This window comes from Melospiza georgiana, chromosome 5 (genome assembly GCF_028018845.1).
Source record: "Melospiza georgiana isolate bMelGeo1 chromosome 5, bMelGeo1.pri, whole genome shotgun sequence".
Taxonomy (NCBI): Eukaryota; Metazoa; Chordata; class Aves; order Passeriformes; family Passerellidae; genus Melospiza; species Melospiza georgiana.
The window spans coordinates 33189121-33214568 of NC_080434.1; the positions used below are offsets into that span (position 1 = coordinate 33189121).

At 47.0% G+C, this 25448-nt stretch overlaps 1 protein-coding gene across 1 annotated transcript; it reads right to left on the reverse strand.

Annotated features, from left to right (window-relative positions):
* Window positions 1-136: 136 nt before the first annotated feature.
* MOB1B (MOB kinase activator 1B) lies at window positions 137-23558 on the reverse strand. Its single transcript, XM_058024769.1, has 6 exons — window positions 23475-23558; window positions 9347-9513; window positions 6803-6896; window positions 5635-5768; window positions 4373-4536; window positions 137-4098 (listed from the first exon to the last, which is right to left on the reverse strand). The coding sequence occupies exons 1-6, from the start codon at window positions 23486-23488 to the stop codon at window positions 4021-4023; spliced, it is 651 nt and encodes a 216-aa protein (XP_057880752.1). The 5' UTR covers window positions 23489-23558; the 3' UTR covers window positions 137-4020.
* Window positions 23559-25448: the final 1890 nt, after the last annotated feature.

The following is a 25448-nucleotide window of genomic DNA, read 5'->3' on the forward strand; positions in this document are numbered from 1 at the left end:
GCTGCACCTCCTGTGGCACCAACCAGCCAACAGCACCATTGGGTGTGTCCTGGTCACACGTGTCCAATGCAGAGGGGAGGGGAAAAACCTATTTCCAAGGAGGAGACCACCGAGGAGAAGGAAATAAAGACAGTCATGGTCAAACATAGCTATTTATTTTCTCTTATAAACAGCCTTCAGTTTCTTATTGAAAAAAAAAAAAAACCCTAGGATTTAAATATTTTGCCCCATCACATACAACCATCTGTATACATTATTTACAACTCTCAAATAAACACGGTGCGGGTTTTCAGACATTCAACTTATTCTTTTTGAATCAGAAGCTGTTTTCGTTCAGAACTGAAATCTCCATCAGTGACTACAAACTGAAGCGGTATTGGCACAGTTAGCTCACAGTAAGGGTTCTCTCCTTGCATTTTACACATTACACTGAGTTTTGTCCCACATGTTTCAGGATTCTCAAGGAGGAGGAAAGGTTAGTGTCGCTTTCAGAATTAATTTCTCTTTTTTTACCTTCAAAAGTGGCCTTTTACTGAAGCCTCGTTCATTTTTACTCAAACCTCGTTTGTTTTCATGGAAATCTTTTTATTGCATCCTTCTCTCTCTCCCAGGGCATGCGCCCCTGCACCACACAAGCACAGCACTCCCAACAGCCACGACAACAAACGTCCCCTCCGCGACACAGCTCGGAAAAATTGTCCCCAAGTTGCAAACGTACAAAAATAATGAGTATAGTTCAGTGGCTATAAAAAATTAATCTCCCCTAAAAATACAATATTCTATGAACAATCTGGGGAATCGGTTCTCCCGACAAAATAAGGTAACTGGGTATTTTCCTAGGCTGCAAACTGAACCTGGCAAGAGGAAACTGTAAGGAAAGCGGGGGAAGAAGGAGGTTTAACACTGAAAATCACCAAAGTTAGTCTCGTGTTAAAAGAGAAGATATCCAGGAAAAAAGGATGGGCATCCATAAAACTGCCAGTGGTTTCAGGAGTGAAGGACTGGAAAAGAGACAACTGCTACCAGCAGTGAAGGAAACGAGATCTGGTGCAAAAGGGAATACTTGAGTGGGGAAAAAAAATCAAGGAATCTCTGCTGGTGCTGCAGCTCCTCAGCTAATCCAACCTAAAGGGGAGTTATGTACAGAAACAGCACTCTGGCAGGCAGGAGAGGAGGAGGAGAGGGCAGCAAGGAAAAACACAGCTGTCCATAAGGATGTATTTATAGCAGAACTGTGTCCGGTGACCCAGGAGAAAGGAAGAGGGATGAGAAATAGAAAGGAACAATCTGAAAGGTAAGTTGAGTCCATAGCAGCAAATAGGTGTCCTTACCTGGTAACTGAGGGTCAGGGACACTGGGAGAGGACTCAGTTCCCAAGGACTGAGTAAGGGCACTGCTCCTCTCCATCTCCACAGAAAAGCAGAAGTTCAAAGCTCTACATTGCATAGTAAGCAGGAAAAGAAACTGGATACTTGCAGATGGGCTGCCTGCCCCTCAGAACCTCTTTTGTCCCCTCAGCCACCTGCAGCAGCAGAAGGCAGTGGCTTGGTTCCTCTTTGCTGGAATAACTTGTATCCCTGACTGGGACTGGAAAGACTTGGACACACATCCCATATCCATCCACCCCTGGGCTCGGCCCTTCGCAATGCCCAGCTCCAGGGAGGAGCCACCACCGAAAGGCCTGACAAGATGCAACGTGCTGGGAGCAGCAGAGCACCACAAAGCACAGGAACTGGGGACCCCACCAGACTGGAGGGCCTGAGGCAGCCCTGGAAGCACAGCCTGGTTCAACCCTGCCGGCACTTTCTGCTCCCCGTGACCAAAGCTGGGAGGTTTGTGCCCGAGCGCTCCTCACCCCTCAAAGTCCAAAGTGGAGGCCTGGAGCAGAGCAGGGTTGGCCTCTCTGGGGTTTATTTGGAGGGGCAGGGGGTGGCCCCTCCTTTTCCTCCCCTAAATGCACTATTTTATAAACACATTCACTCGATCCAGGTTCCTTTGAGTGGCATTTCCATGTGCCCTTACTCCAAGGGTGTAAACACACGTCAACTTCTGGTCCCACAGCTTTCAGAAGCAAAACAACAATGAAAAGCTGCAAAAAGAAACAGCACGGGGACCTAAATCCCCACCACTGCAAACACATCCTCAGTGATGTTCTTTTCAAGTGTTGTGGAATTAAACAATGTGTTCATACAGCTGTCAGGCAAATCATGATCTCCAAGCTTTTATTACGTGCCTAGAAACTATTTGGTCAAAGACTTTCTACTGCCAGATATTGAATTAAAAAAACACACTCTCCACCTAGGACTCATTTTGATACATTCCAATTCTTATGAGCTGAACTGCAGCAGATGCCTCTGGATTTCTAGAACTGGCTGTTCAAAAGAAAAAAACTGCAACAACAACAACAACAACAAGAACTAAGCCCTCCTAGGGCACAAGTGTGCCAGGAACATGAAACCCTGCACTGCCAAGTCCACACAAACCCTCATTTCTACACCTTCATCCTTTCTGCTGCTTGCTGGCACAGGACAGCAAACCAAGGAGCCACCCTGAAATGGGAGGCATCCCCTGTTTAGCACCTGGGAGCTCCTGCCTTGCTTGCTCTGTGTCCAAATGGAGCAGTTTGGATTTGGGAGACGGGTGGCTCTGACGCTGTTGTGCGGATGGTGGCACAGGAAAAGCCAGAAGATCAGGATCCCTCACTGGAGCCCAGCAGCTCCCAAGTGAGTCACTTCTGTGCTCAGCTGTTCCCTGCTGCCCATGCCAATGGCCACTCACCTCTCCTGCAGGCTCCTGCACGCCAGCTCCATCTTTACTCAGCGTTTTTGGTCAAGCCAAGGTGTGCAAAACAGAAGCTCAACCTCTCTGCCATGTGCTTACCTTGGCCTCCCTCCCCTGCTCCTGCTGCTTTTCCCAACAGATAGAGCTCCCTCAAGATGGACAGTGGTTTTAAACAGGGGAGAACACCATCACAGTAACATCAGCCCCAGGAATTATCTCCCCTCCAAGACACATTTCCTCCAACAGCAAACACTGGCCACCAGAGCCCCTCCTCAGAGCCAGGCTTTGCATTCCTAACTTAAAAACACCTTTCCAGCAGTTATTTTTCAAGCCAGGTTTTCCTTATTATTATTACTACTATCCCAGTGCAATTTTTTCTAGGGAATATTTTCCCTAATTGTATTTGTGCAAACTACCTGTTCATTTGGCAACTGCTAAGGGAACTTAACAAGCTGGCTGACCCAACTGATGCTCTCCTGCTAAGAAAATAAAAGCAGCTGTGCCAAGTGCCATGGCACAGGCATGGAACTGCTTGCTAAGCACAAGGCCTGTGTAATTTTGACACCACCTTCACTGTTTCACTTTAGCGAGCACTTTGCTTTTCTTCCTAAGAAGTAATCTAGCTTTGAAAAATTCTATATTCATCTCTAAAAAAATAAGACAAGTATTTGTATTAAAAGCTGGAGATCATTGATTTCAGCAAGTTATGGCTTTTTTTTTTCCCTAGTGTAAGCATAGATATATATTTTTAAAACAAATTTCAGTAAGTGTCTGGGTGTTAGTACATGTTTTCTGTTTCCAGCAATGTTCAGTATTGTATGTGCTTTGCACCTCAGAAGTGAGTCTGCCAAGGCACTTAGAGAATGTAAGCAAGTCTTCCAGGGACTTCATGAGAATGGGCTACCACTGACACAACACAAGAACCCATCCACCAGCAGAGTCAATCCCCCAACCAAGCACGTTTCCTTAATAAACACTCAGCACCTGCTAGAAATTCCACAATGAATAACAACAGTAAAATAATATTAATTAAAAAAAAAGCTATTTACCACATATCACTAACAGAGAAAAGATTTCCCCTAATAAAAGCACAGAAAAGTAGATCTCAGCTGTCACTGGTAACAGCACAGGGGGGTTGTTTTGTTGTTTTTTTTTTTTAAAAAAAAAAAACAATTAACAAAAAACAAATACCACACGCTCGCTTAAAGAAACAAGTGACTCCAAGAAGTCCTCTTCCTTTTATCTGTCCTTGGAGGTGAGTTTTTCAATCAGTTCTTGAAGTGGTGCAAGTTCTCTTCTATCAATAAGGTTGAATTCCTGGAACAGGGATGAGGAGAAAAACACACAGTTCTGTGGGTACAGCTGAGGTGAGAAGCCTCATTAGCCAGAGCTCATCTGGCACTCAGCCGTCCAAGCCCAGGCTTGGCCACTGCATGCTCCCCTGCCCATCTGCCACTCGCTGACCCCAAGTATTCCACTGCCTGAAGCTTCTTAAAGGAAGGGAACCTAAGAAGATGCCGATTTTTTTTTTGCACAAGGGAAGGGGGATAATGTAGCTTGGAAGGGAGAACACCATTTGCCATGTCCTTACCTGAACAAAGAATATAAAGTGCTTGAAAGAAGTGTTAAGGTGTGCCTCCTCCTGCAGCTGGATCACCGGATCGAAGTGCTGGTGGTAGATGTGGGCGTAAACTCTGAACAGACGCTTGAGAATTGTCTTGGCCACTGACATGAAGTTCTTTGGGAATGGTACGCCTGGGGAGAATGAAACAGAGGGCTTATTCTCCAACTGCCAGGCATGTTTGTCTGCTGTGAAAGCCACTACAGGCCAGGGCAGATGGAATCAGTTCCAACAGCAGACCTTTGTCACTGCACAGGTTTTACTGCAACCGGCTGTAAAATGGCAGGTGGCTGCTGGGAGCCATGAACTCTTCAGTTCCGCAGGCTAAAAAAAGATCTGTATCAACCCTCTGAAAAGAGGAAACTTGCCTAGCTCCTCCTCACCTACCAGTCTCCCCAGTCAGCTTAGCTCTCCTGCAGTCTGTCCTCAAGTCCTGCCTGAAGGCCAGAGGCTCTGGATGCTCTGGGGCCAGTCAGGACCTCCCCAGAGCTTGCAGGTCCCACCATCAATGTTCTCATGCTCCTGCTGCAGCCTGCCCTGCACACATGCACATGGCATTTCCTCCTCTGCCTGCTGCAGCACACGGGAAGTTCATACTTAGCTGCTTATTTTGCAGCCTCTGAATCTCTCCCTGAAGGCAGGGTTTTGTCTAAAGAAGCTTAATGAAAACGTGTCTAAAGCCTCAGAAACTATTTGCAAAGTTAAGGCAACTAAAAGATCCCCCACCCTGTTATCTTTCCCAAACTGTTGGTTGGTCATTATTTCCCTCCTGCTTTTCAGAAGAAAGCCTCTTTAAAACATCTATTTTTTACCTTCACTTCAAGAAAACCAAGCAAAAATAAATCAACTTAAGATCAAAGCTGCAATTCAGCTTCTTTGGAGATAAGGCCTGAAAGTTTGTCATGACAACCAGATATCCCTTCTGTGACAAAAAGCTGCCAGTTACTGGTTAGAAGGGTCTGAGACCCTCTGATGTTATTTCTAAACAAAATGAATGTAACACCAGATATACTTCTGCACCCAGAACTGTGACAGGCGTTTATTAGGAGCACTAACAGATGGGTCAGAGTTCATGCATTATAACACACCTTCAAAGATAAGTGTGTGCAGACAGATAATGTAACCTCCCAAACCTGCCCCACACATCAAGCACTGAGAAGACCTTTCACCCCTGGAGTGTCCCTGTGCAGGGGTAACCCGAGTGCCCTGCTCAGCTGCAGTTACCCCCTCACCTATTTTGGAAGGAAAGAGCGTTTCATCATCCAGCTGGTCCTGGACCCAGGTCATCAGGTAATCGATGTACTTGGGTGCGGAGCACTTGATGGGCTTCTTGATGTTGGTGCCATCTGCCCAGTGGTACTCGTACCTGGGGTGAGACAAGGTGGCCTTGAGCACCAGGGAGCCGCTCCTGATGGGCCTGCACATGGTGCATCACCTTGGAAAGATGGTGCTAAAAACCCCAGCACACCCAACACGGGGAGCGTGACAACACCAGCTCCCGGGTGAACCACAGGGTTTGTATGCTACAGATCATACATGAGGTTTTACGCAAGCTTAGCTGATAAATCTGTCCTCTCAATTTGTTTAGCAAATTTGGTTTTGTCAGAACAACTGATGGGAGAATATATTCACCATAAACAAATTTGATGAGGGATTATGAAGGTGCTGCTCACAACGGGACAAAAAACCCCCCATTTTTCTAACAGCAACAAATCACAGGGTCTGAAAGCATTTTAAAACTGTATGCAAGAAAACATGCAAAAATCCCAGACACATCAAATGGACCATTTGTCTGGATTTATGAAAAAGCAGGATTTCTCACTACCCAGTAATGCCCTAATACCAAGATTTAAGTGGTATTCATGTAGGAAAAAGATCAACACTTAGCTGAAATGCCAGGATTTTGCTCTGGTGCCAGAGCAGAACAACAAACTGAATGAGAGTAGGAAAAAGCAGAAACACTGGATGTCTCAACAAAAGCATAAGCAAAAATCCAAGAAGGGCACAGGGATTCTTATTCAGGCATCTACTATTTCTACAATACCTACGAGGAACATTTTGGTAAGCCCCAATGGAATGCCTGCATATAAAACCTTTAAATCTTCATTTAAGAAGCTCTCATTAATGTTTCAGAAAAATAAAAAAGGGGAAAAATAATTTTGATAATTAATTTACTTCCCAGGTTAAAGGAAAAAAACAAACACCAAACAAATATGAACACAGACCAAAAAAAATCAACTTGCTATTTCCCACCCACTTAATAGACATTCAAATCCTTCTTCTCTTTCACACCCTTGCCACCCAACCCTGGCACTCCTCTCAGCTGGTCTCAAGCTTTTACATGAAAAATCATCTCAACAAGTGCCCCCAGTCACCAGTGTGTGAGAAAAACATTCTTACTTGGGGCCAGCAGACATGACAGGGCAGCTTTCCTCTGTGCAGAAGTCCGTGATGGTTCCATAGAGCATGTTGATCTGGTTGAAGAAGTCAACAGCTGGAAAGCATGGAAACCACCTGTTAGCACTCTGCAGCACAAGATTCCTACAGCCCAGGCTGTAAAGCACAGCTTCTGGAATGGTTTTTGGGAAAAAACTCCGTTGTTGTTGCTTTTTTAAGATCCATTATAAAAGAGATGCAGAATGCAACCACTGACTTTCTGGAATAGCATCCAGCAAGAACTATTTAATTGTTCACTGCAGCAAAATCTTCAGTTGGAAGACAAAAAATAAAGGAGAAAACCTTGTCATTTCCTTTCCTGAAAGTTTGGTGTATTTTATTACAATCCCAAATTCTACTGGCAAGTGTGGAATCCAAGAAAGATTTCCAGCATAAGCTTTCCAACTAGAGAGAGCAGGTACTCATTAGGTGACAGTGCCTTCCCTCAGGCTTTGTATTCCCAAGGCCCAGCTTTCCCAAAAACATCTCATACAACCCCAGACTACTTCGGGTGGGAAGGCAATTTAAGGACCATCCAGTTCCACCCCTGCCGTGGGCAGGGACACCTCCTGCTATCTCAGATGGCTCCAAGCCCTGTCCAACCTGGCCTTGGACACTTCCAGGGATAGGGCAGCCACAGCTTCTCTGGACAACCTGTGCCAGGGCCTCTCCACCCTCACAGGGAAGGATTTCTTCCTAATAGCCCATCTAACCCTGCAGTTATAGTTACTCTTTCCGTTAATTACTCCAAACTCTTAGAGAAGAAAGTTCTTTTTCATTCTGTCACAAGGAACTGTGATCACTGCAATCAGCTTCTAAAACCCACTTTATCTACAGGTATTTTCCAGAGGATAAACAGCCAAGATTAGGCAAATGTCACTGGAGCAAGTCACAGCTACTGCTCAGCAGATGCAGGACACCAGCCCTGGCTTTTCCAGTGCCCACAGGAACTGTTAATTAAGTTTCTATTCCCTGCTCCCAGCAGAAACCACAGCCCACTGCATGCTTTGAGGCAAGCATGTTCAGAAAACCCACACAGGCTCCCACAGAATGCCTGATTATGGCAAATCCTACATGTGGAAGTCTCAAAATCCACATGCCCATCAAGTCATTCCCTAAGAACCAGTCAGGTTGAGAGCAGAGCAAGAAGCAGCAGCAGGGCAGAGCATGTTTGTTTTTGGCTCTCGGGGTCAAGAAGGGCAAAAGCAATGACTTGAAGTGACACATTTTTTCTCCTGATGAGACCCCTCTGTGAGCAGATGGAGCTCACAGCTACTGCTGGAGCCTGGCATGGTGCAGGGATGCTGAGGGAAGGGAGCCCCTCACCAGCTCACTAATTACACTAATTGCACTCCAGCTAGTTCAGCAGTTAAGTCACTCGGGAAGGGAGGAAACTGCTGCCATGCAGGAAAGCAGACACACAGAGTGCAGGAACCACCAAAAGGGAAGGATGCCAGCAATACATGAGGCATCTTGAGCAATGCTTACTCACACAAGTGGGCTGGCTTTTTTCTCTAGTCTAGTTTTGCAATGCAGTGTGAATTAAGTTTTGCAAAGGATGGTGTCAGCAATTCCAGCCTGCCCTGGAAGCAGTGGCAAGTGGAGCACCAGAGCACTGCATGATGGGCTGGGAACAGGAAGGTGAGAGTCAGTGGAACAGTTTCACTTCCCAAACATCTCAAAGAGCAAGAAGAAAAAAGGCAGAACCACAGAAACAACTGGAGAACATTTAAATCAAGTAATAATTTCTACTGCAGTGCACAATCAATCCTGTACCACCACTGGAGCACATCAAGCCTGAGAGGCAAAAGATGAGCAAACACCCAGACAGGGCCCAGAGCTCGTGGCAGCCAAAGTGCACAGTGCAAAGGGAGACTCCATTCTTCAGGAGCAGAGGGCAAAATCTATGCAGCAGGGAGAGGGAAGAGGAGGAGGAAACAAGGTCAAGCAATCAGAAAACACTAATTTAGGCATCATTGTTTGGCCTGAAAGCACAGAGTTTGGACAAACAGCTTTAGAGGAAGTTAAAAGAATGATATCAGAGACTTACCAGAGCAAAGGCTCAAAACTTGGTAGGAACTAAAGGAACTAACTTCAGGAAAATTACAGACCCCATCAGAACCACAGAACCACTCAGGCTGGAAAAAGACCTCTGAGATCATCAAGTCCAAGCTGTGGCTGATCCCCACCTTCTGACAGCCATGTCTAGCTGTTCCCTGGACATCTCCAGGGATGGGGACTCCAACACCTCCAATGCCTGACAATGTTTTCCATGAAGAAATTCTTCTGGACATCCAACCTGAACCTTGAGGCTGTTTTCAGTCACCTTGCCCCTGTTCCCTGGGAGCAAAGCCCCACCTGGCTGCACCCTCCTGTCAGGAAGTTGTAGAAAGCAAGGCCCCCCAACTCCCCTTTTCTCCAGGAACAGACAGGGACACACAGCTGTCCTGCCCCAAGTGTCAGCCCACTTCCAACAGCCCTGTGATGAAGAGAAGTCCAGTGACTCACTGTTAACTGCCACCCACTCATTGAGGTCCTCCCCCTCTGGAAGCATCACGGCCATGCGCAGGTTGCCGCTCCCCAGCGTGGCCTCGGCATGTTTGAGCAGCTCGTACTGGTGGGACCCCTCAGGAATATTCTTCTTTGGTTTGAAGGTCTTGGAAGAGCGACTGCCACTGCAAGAGAGAGGGGAAATCTTTAGAGACCTTTTGGAACAGGAAGCAAAAAGGAAACAAGCACACTAGTCCCAGGTAAGGACAGGATTAACATGAAATACTTTACCCACTCACGTATTTTCACGTTGCAACAGGGTATTTACCAACAACTGGGATGCTCACCTAGCAGGGATTCTGACTTGTTTGAAACCATTTTCTGACCTAATCACTTCCTTACCTAAAATTTTGTTTGGAAGAACATGGACTGGCTTAGGAAAAACATTTAGACATTTGAATTTTAAACCATGGCAGTGAGCCTGGATGGCACACAAGCCCCTAACGTGTCAGAAATACAACATGTAGAATTAAATATTTGCAGGGAAGTGTCAAATGAGTCAGTATTTCTGAGTATTTTCATGTATGAGCTGAGAGAAGAGTTCTGTCAGAATGGGCAAACTGAGCTCTGAATTCCAATGCAAGTGGAAAGCTGCGAAACCCACACAGCAGAATTCTCTTCACAAACACTATCCAGATCTCATTCCTTGATATAAAAACTTGGCCAATGTTTCACCATCTCTCTAAGGACCAAACAGAATTTTTTACTGGTGGGGTGCAAGGGCTGTCTCTCTTCATTTGAGGTCCCGGCACAGGATGCCCAGAGAAGCTTTGCCTGCCCCTGGATCCCTGGAAGTGTCCAAGGCTAGGCTGGAGGGGGTTTGTAGCCACCTGGGCTAGGAGAAGGTCCCTGGGCCTGGCAGGGATTTGGAACAAGATGGGCTTTGAGGTCACTCTTAACACAAACCATCCTGGGATTCTGTTCCATGGTCCCAGAGCTGCTCTGACTCTCTGGGCTCCAAAGGAACAGCAGCATCCTCCCCTTCCCACAGGCCTCTGAAGCAATCCTGGCTCCTGGGGGCTGTGAAGAAGGGCTTGGCTGGAATTCCAGGGATTCTGGGATGGTAGAGCTGCACAGTCATGAGCATTGCCATGGACACCCCAGCAACAGCAGCACAGCCTGCAGCTAAATGCAACCAGGAGCCAGAAGGACAAGGAGGGAACGTCCTGCTCCCGTCTGTTCTGTTACAGGACACTTCTGGCTGCTCCCAGGCATCTGCACCTCACCCTAAGCCAGGATACCAGACACAAATCCTGAATTAAATAATTGCCTCCCAGTGGGAGTGAGAAGCTTCTGTGGCTCAGGGAGTTGCTGTCACCTCTCACCCCTCCAGCCATCTGCATGTGGTGCCAGAACAGACTCAAACCAGCTCTGAACAAAGAAGAAACTAACAAAAACCCAAGGAACAAAAACCCCAAATCTCTTGACTGACTACTTTACTTAAACCCAATTACTGTCTTTTCAGGAACAAAGTCACTTCAGAGGCACTTGGCCAACATGAGGAGTGAAAATACAACCTAAAACATCTGGAGAGCAGAAGAGACTGGGATCACTATCTTTCCATGTGTCAGCATAAGCAGAAGGAACCCAGCACGAGCTAAATACAACCTGGAAAAGGTTATGAAATAACTAACCCAAGCAATTATTGTTTGTATTTCAGCACTAAGAGTAAGCCCAACAAAGGAACGAGGGTTTGGGAGTAGGGCACAAAGAAAGCATGGTGAAGGAATTCCCTAGGCAAGTAGTTTGTTCAGACATTCTGGGTAGGCATTCACTGTATCCACCCCAGCCTGTGAGTCTGCCAGCCAACAAACCAAGTCACTGCAGATCTGCTGAACACCCTGCACAGATCCACAATCAAGGAAGTAGAAAATTCAACATGTTGGAAAAAGCTTCAGGTAGCATTTAATCCCTGCTCCCCCTTCCCAGAAACAGGGGGATTCTTCCCATAGGCTGCCAAAGGCTGTAGCAACAGAAAGAAGTACTGCTCTAAGGGAGTCCTTCCATCTTTGCCTCCAACACCTTTCTGATCCCTGCTTCTCCAATGCAGTACAGGCACCCTAAGCCAGCAGGAAATGGTCTCACAGTCAAGGCAGGCAGGCATCCAAAAGGAAAAGCCATTAGGGTAACTGCAGCCTGGTAGTTGTCACGTGCTATGGAAATACCTGCAATTTTGGCAATAAATTATCAGAATTTCATACATTTATGTAGTTCACCCAAGCCAGTTAACACACTCCCTGAGACACAACTCAGGGACACCCTAATGCAGCCTCCATCTTGACAGGATGTGGTTTTTCTTGGAAAGTTTGGTTAAAAATATTGCATTACTAAACAGTACTCCAATTACCTTATTAGTCCAGAAGCTCTCCTATTATTTAACAAGAAAAAAATTACTTTTTCTTATTATGCCGATCTGTTTGACGTGGCAGATTGAGAAAGTTGTCTTGACCCAGGTCTATTTCCTCAACCTCTGGAGCAATTGGTGAAAAAAGTTTAATTTTAAAGAGTTCTGCCTGTTGGCCAACACACACAATCATCCACGCCTGGGTCACATGTGACATTCTATTTTCAGCCACATTCCATCATGGATCCAGCCAGCTCTGTAGAGGTTTTCAAATGCTTTAGGACAGTAGGCAGCACCTGCCTTTTCTTGTTAAGAGTCTCTGAGCTCTCCTTCATCTTAACACAGAAGTGAGAGGGGACAGAGAAACCGGTGAGGATGCCATTTTCCTTGGACATAAGGAGGCTATGAAACATGGAGCAGGTTGCACCACCCCCACAACGTGCCACAACCAATATGCAGCCTCTCAAGGAGAAGGGACTCCTCAAGGTATTCCAAGGACGCTTTGCTCCCTTCCCTGCCACATGGACTGCTCCTAGCAAGTGATTTCTCCCTTCTATTCCTGCAGGGATCTGCAGCCCCAGCAGTGCCAGCCCGGCACTGAATGACGAGCTGTGGCTGAGGCTGTGTGCAGGGCTGGCAAGCCCTTCCCACCAGCAGGAGCCCACGCAGCCACGTCACCAGCGAGAGCACCACATTTCCTCCAAAGCTGCAACTTGAGCCACTCATCTGCTGGCAGGGGGTGGGTGGGCTTTGTGATGCACCTTCTGCAGGCTGCTCTGTCTCAGGATGGTAAGAGGATGTTTCCAGAAGAAAGGCAAAATGTGAGGTGTTCTGCTCACCCCACACTGCCTCAAACAGCTCATCTCAGCTTCAAAGGCAGCACTGGCAGATGTTCTGTGCTCAAAGCACCTTCAATACCCAGCCTCAGCTACGATAAACTTGCCAGAACTGCTCCCAGGAGAAGCCCTTGGGCTGGCCTAGCTTAAACCTCCTCACTCCCAACCATTTGTCCACAGACTCCTTCAGCAGGGATTTTTAACCATTTCCACCAAGTCTGCCGCAGATTTGGGGAAACCTGAATTAAACCAGGTAAGTTTAGGCAACACACTGCCACAGGCTAACCAGTGAGTTTATCAGATAAGCCCCCAAGTTTTAGCTGTGCACTTCTTTGTCTCCCTTCTCCCGCCATACCTCTTTTTAAACACAGAAACACTCCAAGACAAGACCCAAATTCCAGAAAACCAAACATTTCCAGCCTTTAAACAATAATACAGGCCTTCAAATGATAACATCCTGCTAAGAATAGAAACATTGGAGTGAGAGCGGTTTGTTTCCACCAGCCAACACATCCACATAGAAACTAAAAGCTCGAGCTACTTTTTGACAATGCAATCAATAGGTGCAGCCTTCAAACACCTTTTCCCTATGAGAACCACAGCATCAGAAGGACAGCAGGTAAAATTAAGCTGAACACGTTCAAAATCTGCACTGATGAGACTGAACTTGAGCACTGTTATCTATAAAACTGAATAGTCACAACATTTCTGTTCTGAAGAGAGACAGTGCGAGGGCAAAGCGTTGCTTCCTTCAGTTCTTACAGCACCAAAAAGTCAACTTTTTCCAAACCAATTGTCATTCACTGCAGGAAGCCTAAGTCCAGCCACTTGAATCTGCAGGTAACAAAAGCAAGGCAAGAAATCAGCATGCATTCCATGCAGCAGCTCTGGGAAGCAGCTAGGAGCTGCCAACTCCTTACACAACACAGTTGCTCTCCCAGAGTGTCAGGCAATGGTTTGAAAGCAATTCCAGGCCTAGAGCTTTTGTTTTGGTTTAAGGAGGAATCATTGGCACCAAACTGAAAAACTTCCCCAGACACATAGTCATTCCTATAGGAACAGAACACATGGGGCTCATTGTTTATTAGCTACACCAGAGAGTAAATTTAATTTTCTGGAGGTTTTTGAACCTGAAGAGGCTTCTCAAAAGGGGTGTGGTATTTCCTCCTTCCACCGGAGTACTGACAGGGAAATCAGTGTTTCCATGAAATTTTTCATTCTCTACACATCAAGGTGGGGACTGAAATCTGGCCTCCCCTTCTAGGGAAAAAAGCTGTCTTCAAAGACTGGACATCCCTACAGGATGGCAGATGGAAAAGGCTCAAGCTCATGAACAGCTCTTAAAAAGCACAGGTCCCACTATACACAAGACCTGACACGTTAAAAGAGCAGCTGTTTATCAGATGATTCACATGCAGGAAAGAGAAAGTTATTTAAGGTAGCCCTAAGGAACAGTTTTTGCTTTTGCTTGCCCCAGCCACCACCCCTCAGTGTCAAAGCTGACATAACCCTTACACATCCACATTCTTAAAATGCTTTTTTTCTGCTGTACACACACAGTTTAGAGCCACACACACACACTGTGACTTCGAGCCAACGTGGGATTGGTCCAGCACAACTTTTACACGCACCAGAACACCCCTGAAGGGAAACCTCTGCTGGCTGAGCTGTGAGCAGGGGACAAGCTCAGCGTGTTTGGAGGGCGGTGGTTCCGCTGCACCCTGTGCCCTCACTCCCCCTGCAGCTGCACATTGTGCCAAACCCACAAGGACGTTAGGTGGCCACAGCCTGTTTTCCAGCCCAGCCAGGTACCTACACTTCCCCTGCCTCCCTTTTCCGTCTGCAGGCTGACAAAGTGCCTGTAAACAAGGGGGAGGTGTTGTGCTACAGCACTGGCGAGTGCTACAACTCCACCCAATGGCGTTCCTGCTATTTACCCACTTGGATGCAACCCTTCTCCCAAGCAACCACAATTCCCAGTGCAAGGAACAAGCAAGCATCCAGAACCCCATCCCATGACCGGGAAATCATCATCAGTTTGCTATGCTTACAACCAAAATAAATTCCCTTGTTTCATTTACAACACATTCATTTAATACACTTTCATCTCCTGGAAAACCCTCAAAATAAACAATGCAAGACACAGTTGCCCTCCCTGGATACTACCAGAGCCCTGTCTGTGCACTCCAAACACAATTAAACTACTCCCAAGGCAGCCAATGGCTGCGGAAGTGACTCAACCTCTCCTGCCCTGTTCCCTGCAGCACTAACACAGAGGGGCAGGCCAGAGCCAAGAACAGCAGTGTCCATCACAGAAAAGCCTGCATCCAGGTTCTCCAGGCAGTCGTGCCCTCCTGACTTGCAGGGACAGGCAAGCAGACAGGGGGACAGCACAGGAACTGGAACATTTCCGTGGCACTAAAGCTGCAGCCTCCCCAAACTGTGGATGCCACTGCACTGCCACTCCCTAATCTCCCACAGACTTTTCCCCAGAGCTTTAAGACCACCAAACTTGAAACACATTTTCACCCCAACTAGCAACAAAGAAGCTTGCAGCAGAGACCCAACTACCTGCGCACATTCTCCTCCTCCTGACAGCCATTTGAAATCCTGGGGCATCAGAGGAATCAAGATTATCCCAAATATTTTGTTGCACACTCCCAGGAATCCAGTGACTACACTGAGGCAAACACAACACTGTTTTCACCCACAAAACTTCAAGCTTACTACAAACAGACTTGATCTTCTTAAGAAAGGTGAGCACTAGTCTTTGCTGTTCTGTTGGGTCCTTTCAATCAGAGGTTCCTCATATATTTCAATATTAACATTTACTGTGTACATACACACACACACCTCGTGGCAGTGTAAGGAACAATCCAAATTAGATATATTTATTCTAGTATCCTAATATTCACGTAGTACTTGCTTAATAGCATGGGCTGCTGGAGCTTTGAAGAAGGCAAACATGAAGTACTTCTCCAACTCTTGTTTTATCCTACGAGATGGAGTTCACTATTTTGGACATTTCAGCCCCTGATTAAGCTCCCTGCAAGCTAAACAGCACAATTTCCCCACTAATGTTCCCCTCCTTTCTCAGGGATCCCTTATTTCTGTAAATTAGCATCAGCTCACTCAAAGGGAGGGCACAGCATGAACTCCAGCTTAAGTCAGAACTTCACCCAGTAACATTCCCAAGTTTAGTTTCCACAAAGGTTCAATCCTCTTTACTGCAGGAATCTACCTAATATAGCATTCAGTGGGCACAACCACTTTTTTAAATCTACCCTTCCCTGTGTACAAAACTGAGCAACTCATCAAAGAACCATAAGGAAATAGGTGTGATACCCGTGATTCCCTTACTCCAGCACTTCTTCCATGTGATGAGCAGGGAGCAGCATCCCATACCAAAGGTGTCTGCTGCTCCCCACAGCCAGCTGCTGCTCCTGCCTGGCAGATTTCCTGAGGTTCAGCTGAATTATCTGTCTGCCCATGACTAACACAACACCCTCTGCGTCCCAAGCTGCTGCTCACAGTCACACCCTGTAAATACATTTACAAGTAGGAAGCAGAGCTTTGCAGAAAGCCATCCACAACCCGCTGAGGGTGATAAATTGCAGTAATAAAAGCTTGGCTCTAGCATCAAATTAGATGATGTAGATCCTTACTTGTGCACCAAATATAGTGCTTGGAGAACATGCCTCAGAACATGGATGGCTTCCCAAAATGCTGATCAGTGCTTTTGGAAACCGATGCTTAATGAATGACAAAGCAAATCCAGTCATACAACCTAAGAAATCCCATCAGGGCATTTCTAAAGGAACAAAAAAAAAAAAAAAAAAGCTTCACTCAAGAGATTAAGACAGTCTTCAATCCCTTTAAACACAATAAAAAGAACCATCTCTTAATGTGCTTAGGGAATAGGCAGTTAAAGGAGAAATTTAACTAAATTTCATGGAGAAAGAGTCAGTTTAACAGTTTGCAAAAGGCTGCACTTTACTGTAACCCCCAGGCAAAACAGGCTGAGGACAGGAACGCGGCAAAGGACAAATACTCGGCAACTTCCCAACAGAAAATCTCCAACAGAGACAGAAGGTTACACTGACACTTGGATTTATGGGCAAAATGGGGTCTGCATCCAGGAACTAACACTCACTAGAGGCAAGAAATAACACAGAGAACAACAGGAAGAAGGAATGGGCAGGAGGCAGCAGTGAATAATCTAACAGCTTTCCAAAAATACACTGCATTATCTCACCCCCAAGTATTTCTTACACAACCCCCACATTTAATAAAATCCTGTATGTGCCATGGGTAACTATCTTCAGGAAAATTTGCTTATCTCTTCCAAAGTATCTTATCAGGAAAATCCCCCGGTCTGAAGCATCTGAGAGGGAATGACTGCTCCTACATAGACAGGACCACATTTCTTTTGAAGTTATTTAAGCTTAAGCATTTGACAGTTGAGCCCAAAGTAAGCTGAACTGTGCTATGAATTTAAATATTCAGACTTTTCCTCTTTTATTTTTCGCACTCCCATTGCAGCAAGGAATTTTAAGAAGAGCTGTCAACCACAAAAGTTAGCAATGGGACATTAGAGATGCTGTTTTTCCTAAAAGGTACACCTCAGCATATGAAAAAGCAGTATTTTGTGGCCATAAAATAAAAGACAGAATAACGCCATTCTGATTCCTGGATCCAGTGTCCCTAAAACAATTAATCCATTCAAGCAAAACCAGGCCTGTGCTACTGAAGGTGGGAAAAACACAAAGTACCAGCTACTGAAACAAAATACAGGTTATTTCATTAAGCTCAAAATAGAGAGCCCACTCAATCATTATTTGGGTTGAAATGATTTCCATATCAAAACTCAGTTGTCTCCATTTCCAGCAAAAGAGGAATTTACCAAAGCTTACCTAAGCTCATTTGTTCCCTTTGTCATAAAGAAAGGAATTAGACTTGTGATAAAGACAACAAATCCAGGCATTATGAGCCCTTATCTGCAAGATGTTCTCCTTCAGGTGGGGAAGGGATTAAGATTTTGTACGTCAGCATCTCAAGGACACAAGCAATTAACTCCACAGGCAAGTGACCACGCTGAAAGATGAAGTGGTGCAAGGACAGACGACAACAAAAAAACCCAAGCAAACCTCAACTAAAACTCAAGTGGAACATCATGAGCTGGATCTCTTCAGGTACTTAAGAGCACAAAACGGAACGGATTCCTGCCAAAGATCAGCTGTGAACTGGACAAGGAAGAGAAGAGAGGGTGAGCAAGGCACAAGTGTCCTCACACACCAGAAAAAAAAAAAGCCAGAAGCAAAGTTGGAACAAGCAGCTAAGGTCACAGTTGGATTTTGGGGGGGAAAAAAAGACACAAGAAGAGTGAGTGAATTCGTTTTCACGGGCTGCTTTTAGAAGCACCAAAGTACATTTGCAAGGCAAAAACTACTGTTACCTTGATGAATTCTCAGGGTGGGACTGACACACAAAATTACCATCTCCTCTCCATGCACTGACTGACTGCTGACTCAGGCTATGGATTTGAAATGGGAAGCCAAGCCCTGAAGCAAACAGAGATGTACCACGCTTTGTACCTAAGCTCACTAAGAAATTACAAGTTATTTCAAACTTATTTTCCAGGAACCAATTGAAGCTGCATGGATACATGCAAATCCTCAGATCTCGTTCCCTTCTTTCACATCCCCTCCCCAAAACATCTACTCAAGCAGCAGTGCCCTGGGAAAGCATTTGGGAGGGATCTGTGTACATAGATGACAAAGCAAAGCTCTGGATCCTCAGAATACCACGTCATGACATGTGAAGGCTGGAGGAATTTTTCCAAGTCTGTGAAAAGAAATTGTTATACTTCAAACAGATTAAAAAGCAGCTGAATTTATGACCCACAGGCTCCCTGTGCATTTAAAAGGAGTAGAAAAACCCAAAAACAGAGCAAAAGCCAAGCAGCCAGTTCATTGTAGCTCGGCTCCAATAGGAAGTGGCTTAGTTTACAAATGCTAAAAGCATCACAAAGTACATCCTGCGGTTTATTTAGGCTGATTTGTGGGTCACAGGCTTATTGATAGCTCTGGCAGCAAGATCTGCCTTACTGCTTATGAGGGAAGACTTAAAGTGGCCAAATTTAATGCAGTTATTTACTTCTCCAAGAAAAACAAGCAGCTTCACTCTGTCAGCCTCTTGCAACCCTCCAGCCACCCACTGCCTGGCAGACAAATGCTTCCAATATTTTATCCTTTTTCAAACAAGATAAAAAAGACTATGTATGTGTCAGGTGGAACTGTGGCCACAAAGAGGCCCAAAATCCAAAACCGTGTCTGCAAAGTAAAAGGTGACAAAGGCGTTTGATAAAGATGAAAATGCCAGCCACTCTCCAGCACATCAATCACCCCCAAAACCTCGTTGCACCGCTCCTCCCTGCAAACAGCTAATGGCATTGGCTCACTTACACACAGAGGGAAGGACAAACAAGGGAAAACAATCGTGGCATAAAAGCAAACAATTAGGAAGCAATTAAGACCGGACATCTCTGCGCTGTAGTAAACACAACTTTCACACTGAACAATGCCTTTCTTCCTAAGCTATTTTTTCCATTACAAACGAATCTTTCTATCTGAGAAGGAGCTATCTAACAGCATTTAGAAGAGACTATCACTCACTTCACCTACTACGCGTTCCCAAAACACAGCAGCAGGGCCAAACGGTGTTTTTCCAAGTGCCAGGCCAAGTGCAGACATCTCCCAGCCCGAACTGGTCTGCACTCTCTGTGACTCCGAGGCAGACTCAGTCTTGCAGAAATAAAAGCCAGGCAGCAGCTTCCTCGCTCTCTGCCGCCGAGCTCACTGATAAGGCAGCAGCACTCCATTATGTGACACCCTAAACCCCACGTTTTACTTGGCTGTAAGCTGATTGTCACAGCTGATTCCGTTTAAAACCCACCGCTACGGAATACTTCTGCTTTCCTCGAAACTCAAAATTACTGCTACCAAGGCTTTAAACAAAAATACTTGGGAAGCTGGCAATAGCTTTACAGCTCTCTCTCCAATTTATTTGTGGGAAAACTCGAGAGACTTCTGAATCCTGGTACTTGAAAAAACAAAACAAACAATAAACAACAACAAACAAAAAAAAAACTGAAAAAACCCCACCAGGAACTGGACACAGCAGTAAGGGCAGCAGTCAAGCAGCTGATTTTATGTTAACGTATCCCTGTGTGGAGAGCTTCTGTCCTGATCCCACTGTAGCCTTACACTCCTCACGACAAAACTGAAGTAAACAAATACATTGAAACACAGCAGGGGAAATACCTGGATGTCCCCTGTATTTCCCATTTCTAACAGTCTGCAAATGCCTACACGCTGGTTTTTCCATGAGCAAATTTCAGTTCAGGAGTGCCTACCGGTCCACCGGGCGAGTCCTTGATGGAGAGGAGATAAACACCTCTCCCAAAGCACGGAAGGAGCACTCACAGAGCACTCAGATGCTACACTGCCCACGCTGGACAAGAAGCAGCTACCTGGCACCTCGGGAAGCTGAGGAAGGGACAAAAACAAACAGCCCTAATGTTCTCCAAGAGCAGCAGCAGCCTGAGGAATTGGGAAGGCCCCACTATCTCAAAACAAACCCAACAGCTCTGATTTTGGTATTTATCTCCAAGAGATGTCAGGGGGAAAAAAAGGTATTACCTCACTACACCTTCTACACATATATTTACACAGCAAGTATGGTTTCAATTAAAATAAAAACAACAACAAAACAACAAACCATGTGGAGCATCAGAAGCAGCTGCCAGGCTCCACGGTGCTGTAGAACAAGGCAGTGAAGGAAGAGCACATCTTGCCCCGGTCTGGTTTACAAGTTAACTTGGCCTTCACTCACCAAAATACGTGCCCCCAACAACAGCCACTCACTCCCACTCACCTCCAGCAGCTCCTCGTCCTTCCAAGGCTGATCAGGCAACAACTACTTAAATCAATCTCTTGATTAAAAAACCCTGTGCTGGAAACCTCAGGGAGGGATTCACTAATCCAAAGATGGGGGCTCTGTGGGGTTTTTTTAAAGAAAAGACAATTTCAGAACTTCAATAATAAATCTGAATCTTTTCCTTTTATAAATAAATGGTTTTCATCTAGCTTCCTTTTTTATGTAAGTCTTGCCAGCAGAGGATAACACAAGCATGTTACCATATGGCACGCCCACCAGAACTATCTTTAATTTTTTTTTCCTTGGAGATGTAAGCTACCTGCAACTATGCTGTAATTTCCTTTTAGAGAGAACTCACCAAGCAGAGGTTTTTTGGAACTGGATATATTTTCTAGTCCAAGTCCCATTTTTAATTTATTTTTAAAGACTCGGGATAACTTATTCAACTGCTGGAGAGGTTTACAAAGTCTTTTCAGAAAGGAAGAAACAGATCAGACAGAGAAAACCACGGCTCTGAAAATAACAATTGCTGTCAAACCCCAGTTGTATTAATTCAGTGACTCGCCTCACAAGACAGTCTTTTTATAGTGTTCCCCATAAGCAGAGAAAACAATGGCTCCCCTTGATTTTATCCCCCCCCCATGTAGCTTTATATATCACTGGCCCTAGCAACAGGGAAGAATAGGCAGGGATTTGTCAGCGGACAAGGGGGGCCCCACGCACGCTGCGTTATCCCAGCACAATCCCCCTGTTCTTGGACAGCGGGGAAGCCTGCGGGAGAGCGCAGCTTTGTCACCGTGCTGGCTGTCACACTGACAGGCTGCAGCCCCGAGCCGAACGAGAAACCTGTGCCACAGGTTCGCTGCCACACAGGAAACCTCGCTGCTGCACAAGGACAATCCAACCCTCACAGCCAGCCCCAAATTGTGATCAGCCCGCTGAAGGACAGCAGTGCCACCGAGGCAGGGAACAAACACTGCTGGCACCTCCTCGCCAGTGACAACAGGGTGAAAAAGTACTGAGAAAGACTATGCTACGAGTATCGTGCAAAACAAATGGGGGGGGGGTTTGCAACTCAAAATGCAAGCTGGTATTATCAATAAAGCTGCAGACATCCACGCACTATCTTGGAGTAACTCTTATCAAGCCAAAACTCCAGTCTGACAAAAGGTCATGCTAACTTTCTGGATCCCTAAAAAAAAAAAAAAAATCCAACCAATGAAAAAAAAACCCCACCAAAACTTCATGTCAGCATCACAGAAAGTTTCCCTGGTCACCTCGAGGCCTAGCAGGCATATTTTCAACTTTTTTTTTTTTTTTAACCCATTTCTAGATTGCAAATGAGCAAATTATGTGCAATCTACAGCAGTCTGCCAACAACAGCTGAGGCAAATTTGCCAACATTTCTAGCTTTGCCAGGCACTAACTCCAGTCTCCATTTCTATGTTTCATCCACAAGGATAACTTGGAACAATGGAGGAGGGGATAAAGGTTTGCTATCCTAGGTTTCAGAAAAAAAAAGAAACCATCTCATTATTGCCTGTGACAGAGGGTGGAGGGTTTCATGCTTTTCCATTCCCAGTTAGCCAAATGCCACGGAGAGAGGCTCTCTAATTTGCAAACCAGACTCCCAGGACACTCGAAATCCTGTCCCCCTTTCTCCATCCACCGTGGCAGCTGAGAATTACGAAGGAGAGGGACAGCTGGGCTCCTCATTAGGAGCACGGCGCCTCCATGCACGGACAATCATCTGCACCCACCTCCCGTCGGTGGCTCCCGGAATCCCTCCGGGAGCACGACAGGCCAGCGGGATGGGGACGGCAGAGTTGAAAGATAAACACAAGGCAGGGACTGAGGAGGAAGCCAGCGCCAGGGTTATTTGTCTCCATGAGAACACAACTTACTAGGGCACTCCAGCTCTGAGATAAAGTCTCTTCTAGATAAAGTCTCTTCTCTAAGCCCAGGCCACGTTTACATCTGCTGGTTATCAATGTAAGCCTCTAAGAACAGGCAAATATTCCGGCAGCAGTCCCAGGGAAGCCGGAGTGTGCGGGAACACTCAGCGGAGACAAGGCCCTAATGGAGCTTAGCTCTTCCGGGGTGCCTTTTTCGGCCGCCTCGATCGCCCTTCTTTCCCTAGAGCGCATCTTCGCCTTAATTAATAGGTCACTGAACCGGTTTATGTTAATTGTCACAAGTACCTCGTCTTTGTTTCCAAGGGGAGGGACCAAAGTTCATTCGGTTCTTGCCCACGAAGCAAGATTTCAAGAAGTGGGGCTCTGCTCGCACCTGTGTCGCCCCCGACTCCCGAGGGAGCTTTTTGCCTTTTTCCTGCCGCAGTAAAGCCCGGCCAGGTCCCGACCGGGGCTCCCCCAGCCCGGGAGCCCGGGCCGCCCCATCACCTGCACCGGGGCTCACTTCCACACGCCAGCTCCTGACCCAGCTGCGCCACACCACGCTACGGCACCATCCTCTGCCCGCCAGAAACGAGAAACCCGCATAAAAATATCATAAAACCTCGGAGATACCGCTGGGGTGGGTGTTTGGCCCCAAGCCCGCTCTCGCCTACCCAGCGACACCCCTCCGCCGGGGAGGTGCCCGGGGCTGGTGATCCGTGGCTGTTTTCAAACTCGTATCCGTAAGGGGAAGCCGCACGGGAAGGGGAAGCCCGGCTCGCTCGCTCGCCCGCCCGCCCGCCCTCCAAACGCCCTCACGGCGCGGCGGCGGCGGCCCCGCCGCTCCCTGCCTGCTACTCCCGGGGCCGCCGGGGGGCCGGGGCACAAAGGGAGAGAGCGGGGAGCGGACAGAGTGGGCGCCAGGCCGGCGGGGAGCGGCGGGCAGCGGAGCGAGCGGGAGGGCGGGCGGCGGCCGCGGCCGCTCGGCGGGCTGTGCTGCCCTGCCCTATCCTGCCCGACGAGACGGCGCAAAGCAAGAGGAAAGGACCCCCCCACACGCCGCGGCTACTCACAACAAGAAGCTCATGGCGATGGCGGAAGAGCGGGACCGGCGGCTGCCTGGGCTCGGCGCGGCTCGGCTCCCAATGGCAGCAGCGGCGGCGGAGGGCGGGCGGGTGCGGGGAGAGCGCCGCGGGGCGGGGACACGGCCCGCCCGGCCGCCATCGCCCCCAGCGGCCCCCGCGCCGCTTCCTCCCTCGCAGCTGCGGGGCTCCGGCATGGACGCGCTCCTCTCGGAGCCGTGGGGCTCCTCCTCAGGAGTCCTTTCGTGGCCCCAGGCACGGGCGTCCCCTCGCAGCCGTCCCGCCGTGCCGGCCCCTCAGAGGAGCCCGTGTGAGTGCCCCCAGACACCTCCATGGAAACGAGCACCCCCTGCCCCTCCAGAGCCCCCCTTCTCCCCTCAGGACAAAGGGGGCCAGGTACCAGCCCACCGGTCACCACCACCACCACTACCAGAAAAAGAACAAAAAAGTATTAACGGCGTTTCTGCCCTCCTCATCGAACTGTCTTTTAGCAAAACGTGACAAAAGGTATTGTAATATTTCTTAATATTTGTTAGCAATTTCTAACTGGGCTTGTGAGGGTAAGCGGTGGGCAAAGGAGGGATACCCCTCAAGTGACACTATGGGCGGCTGAGGTAAAAAAAAAAATAAACTGAGGTAAAAAAACTGCTTTTTTTTTAAGAAACCCTTGGCAGGCAGATACAGTCACATCCCAGTACTCTTTATGGCAGAAATTGCAATCCCAGGGTATAATTTTCACACAAAAATCTGGCTCTGTTTAGGTCAGTAAAAAGCCAGATTTTGGAGAGGGTGCAAGACAGGCAGCATAACCTCCAGGGATTCCCTTCTGCTGCAAGAGGAATTTGCCATCCCAAAAACCTTGCACTGCTGCAGGTAGGCCAGAAAAAAGTCTGATGACTTTCAGATCTATCACGAAAATTCAACACATAAAACAGGCTACAATCCTACACAACACTAACTTTCCATCCGGCACGTCAGGGGTTTCAGCTGTAAGGCCTTAGGTGGCCACACTTGACAGTCATTTGCTTCCCTCACCTCACATTTTTAAATGCTGAAACTGCATTTTCCACTCTGTCCTTCAGACTAAGTCAAAATGCCAGGTCAGTGCATTTCTAAGTAAATTAAAATGACACTATTTTTTTTAGGACACCTTTAAAAGCCAGTGTTTTAGTGGGCAGCAGCGGTGTAATTAAAAAGCATTTCACGACGTTTGCAATCCTCCTTTTGCCTGCATTAGCCAAAGCGTTCAATGGGTCTTGGAGCACTTTGTCACTGATGCTCAGACTTAAGTTGGCCACGGAAATCAAACAGAAATACATCACTGATCTTTCTGGCACATTCCTGCTGGCACACGTATAACCTCCGTTCCCACCGCTACACTTCCTCCTGCCCACAGAACGTTTCATTTTTTAAGCGGCAAGTTAAAATTAAACCTCGGTTGCTGCAGTAGGAAACACTTGGCCAGGAGAGACGCTTATGTAACGTGCAGGCTTTATGTCTCACATGAATATTGGGCTGCTGGGGATGGCTGAGGGTCACATGAAGGGCTCTCCTCGGCCCCAGGGGCTGGCGGGGAGCTGCAGCCTTACGTAAGGGGGAGGCACGGCCCTGGCCTCGCCTCTGTCATCTCCCTTTATCCAGAGCGCTGCAGAGCCTCAAGAATTCCTCTGGAAGGGCCCTCGGGCTGGCAAAGTGCTTCAGTCCTGGGCTGAAGTTCTTAGCTTTTCAGCACAGCTCGGTAAACACAGAGCACTGCAGCTGAAAGCAGTGCAAAAAAAAAAGATCACAAAACTGAGTATGGATCAGGAATACAAAAAAAGGGAAACGGTGTTTTGTTTTTAAAAATAACACAGCGTATAAATAATTTTGGAAAACATTGCAAGAGAACAGAAGGTCAATTTTTCTTGACAGCAGATTACACAGAGGGATAAGGAATGTTTCCCAGTATAAGCACTTGTCTTAACA

Coding starts and splice junctions, on each gene's coding strand:
- MOB1B (XM_058024769.1), bottom strand. Junction 5,769..6,802: donor GTCATGTCTGCTGGCCCCAA/GTAAGAATGTTT, acceptor GTCTCACCCCAG/GTACGAGTACCACTGGGCAG. Junction 4,537..5,634: donor GCTCTTTCCTTCCAAAATAG/GTGAGGGGGTAA, acceptor CATTCTCCCCAG/GCGTACCATTCCCAAAGAAC.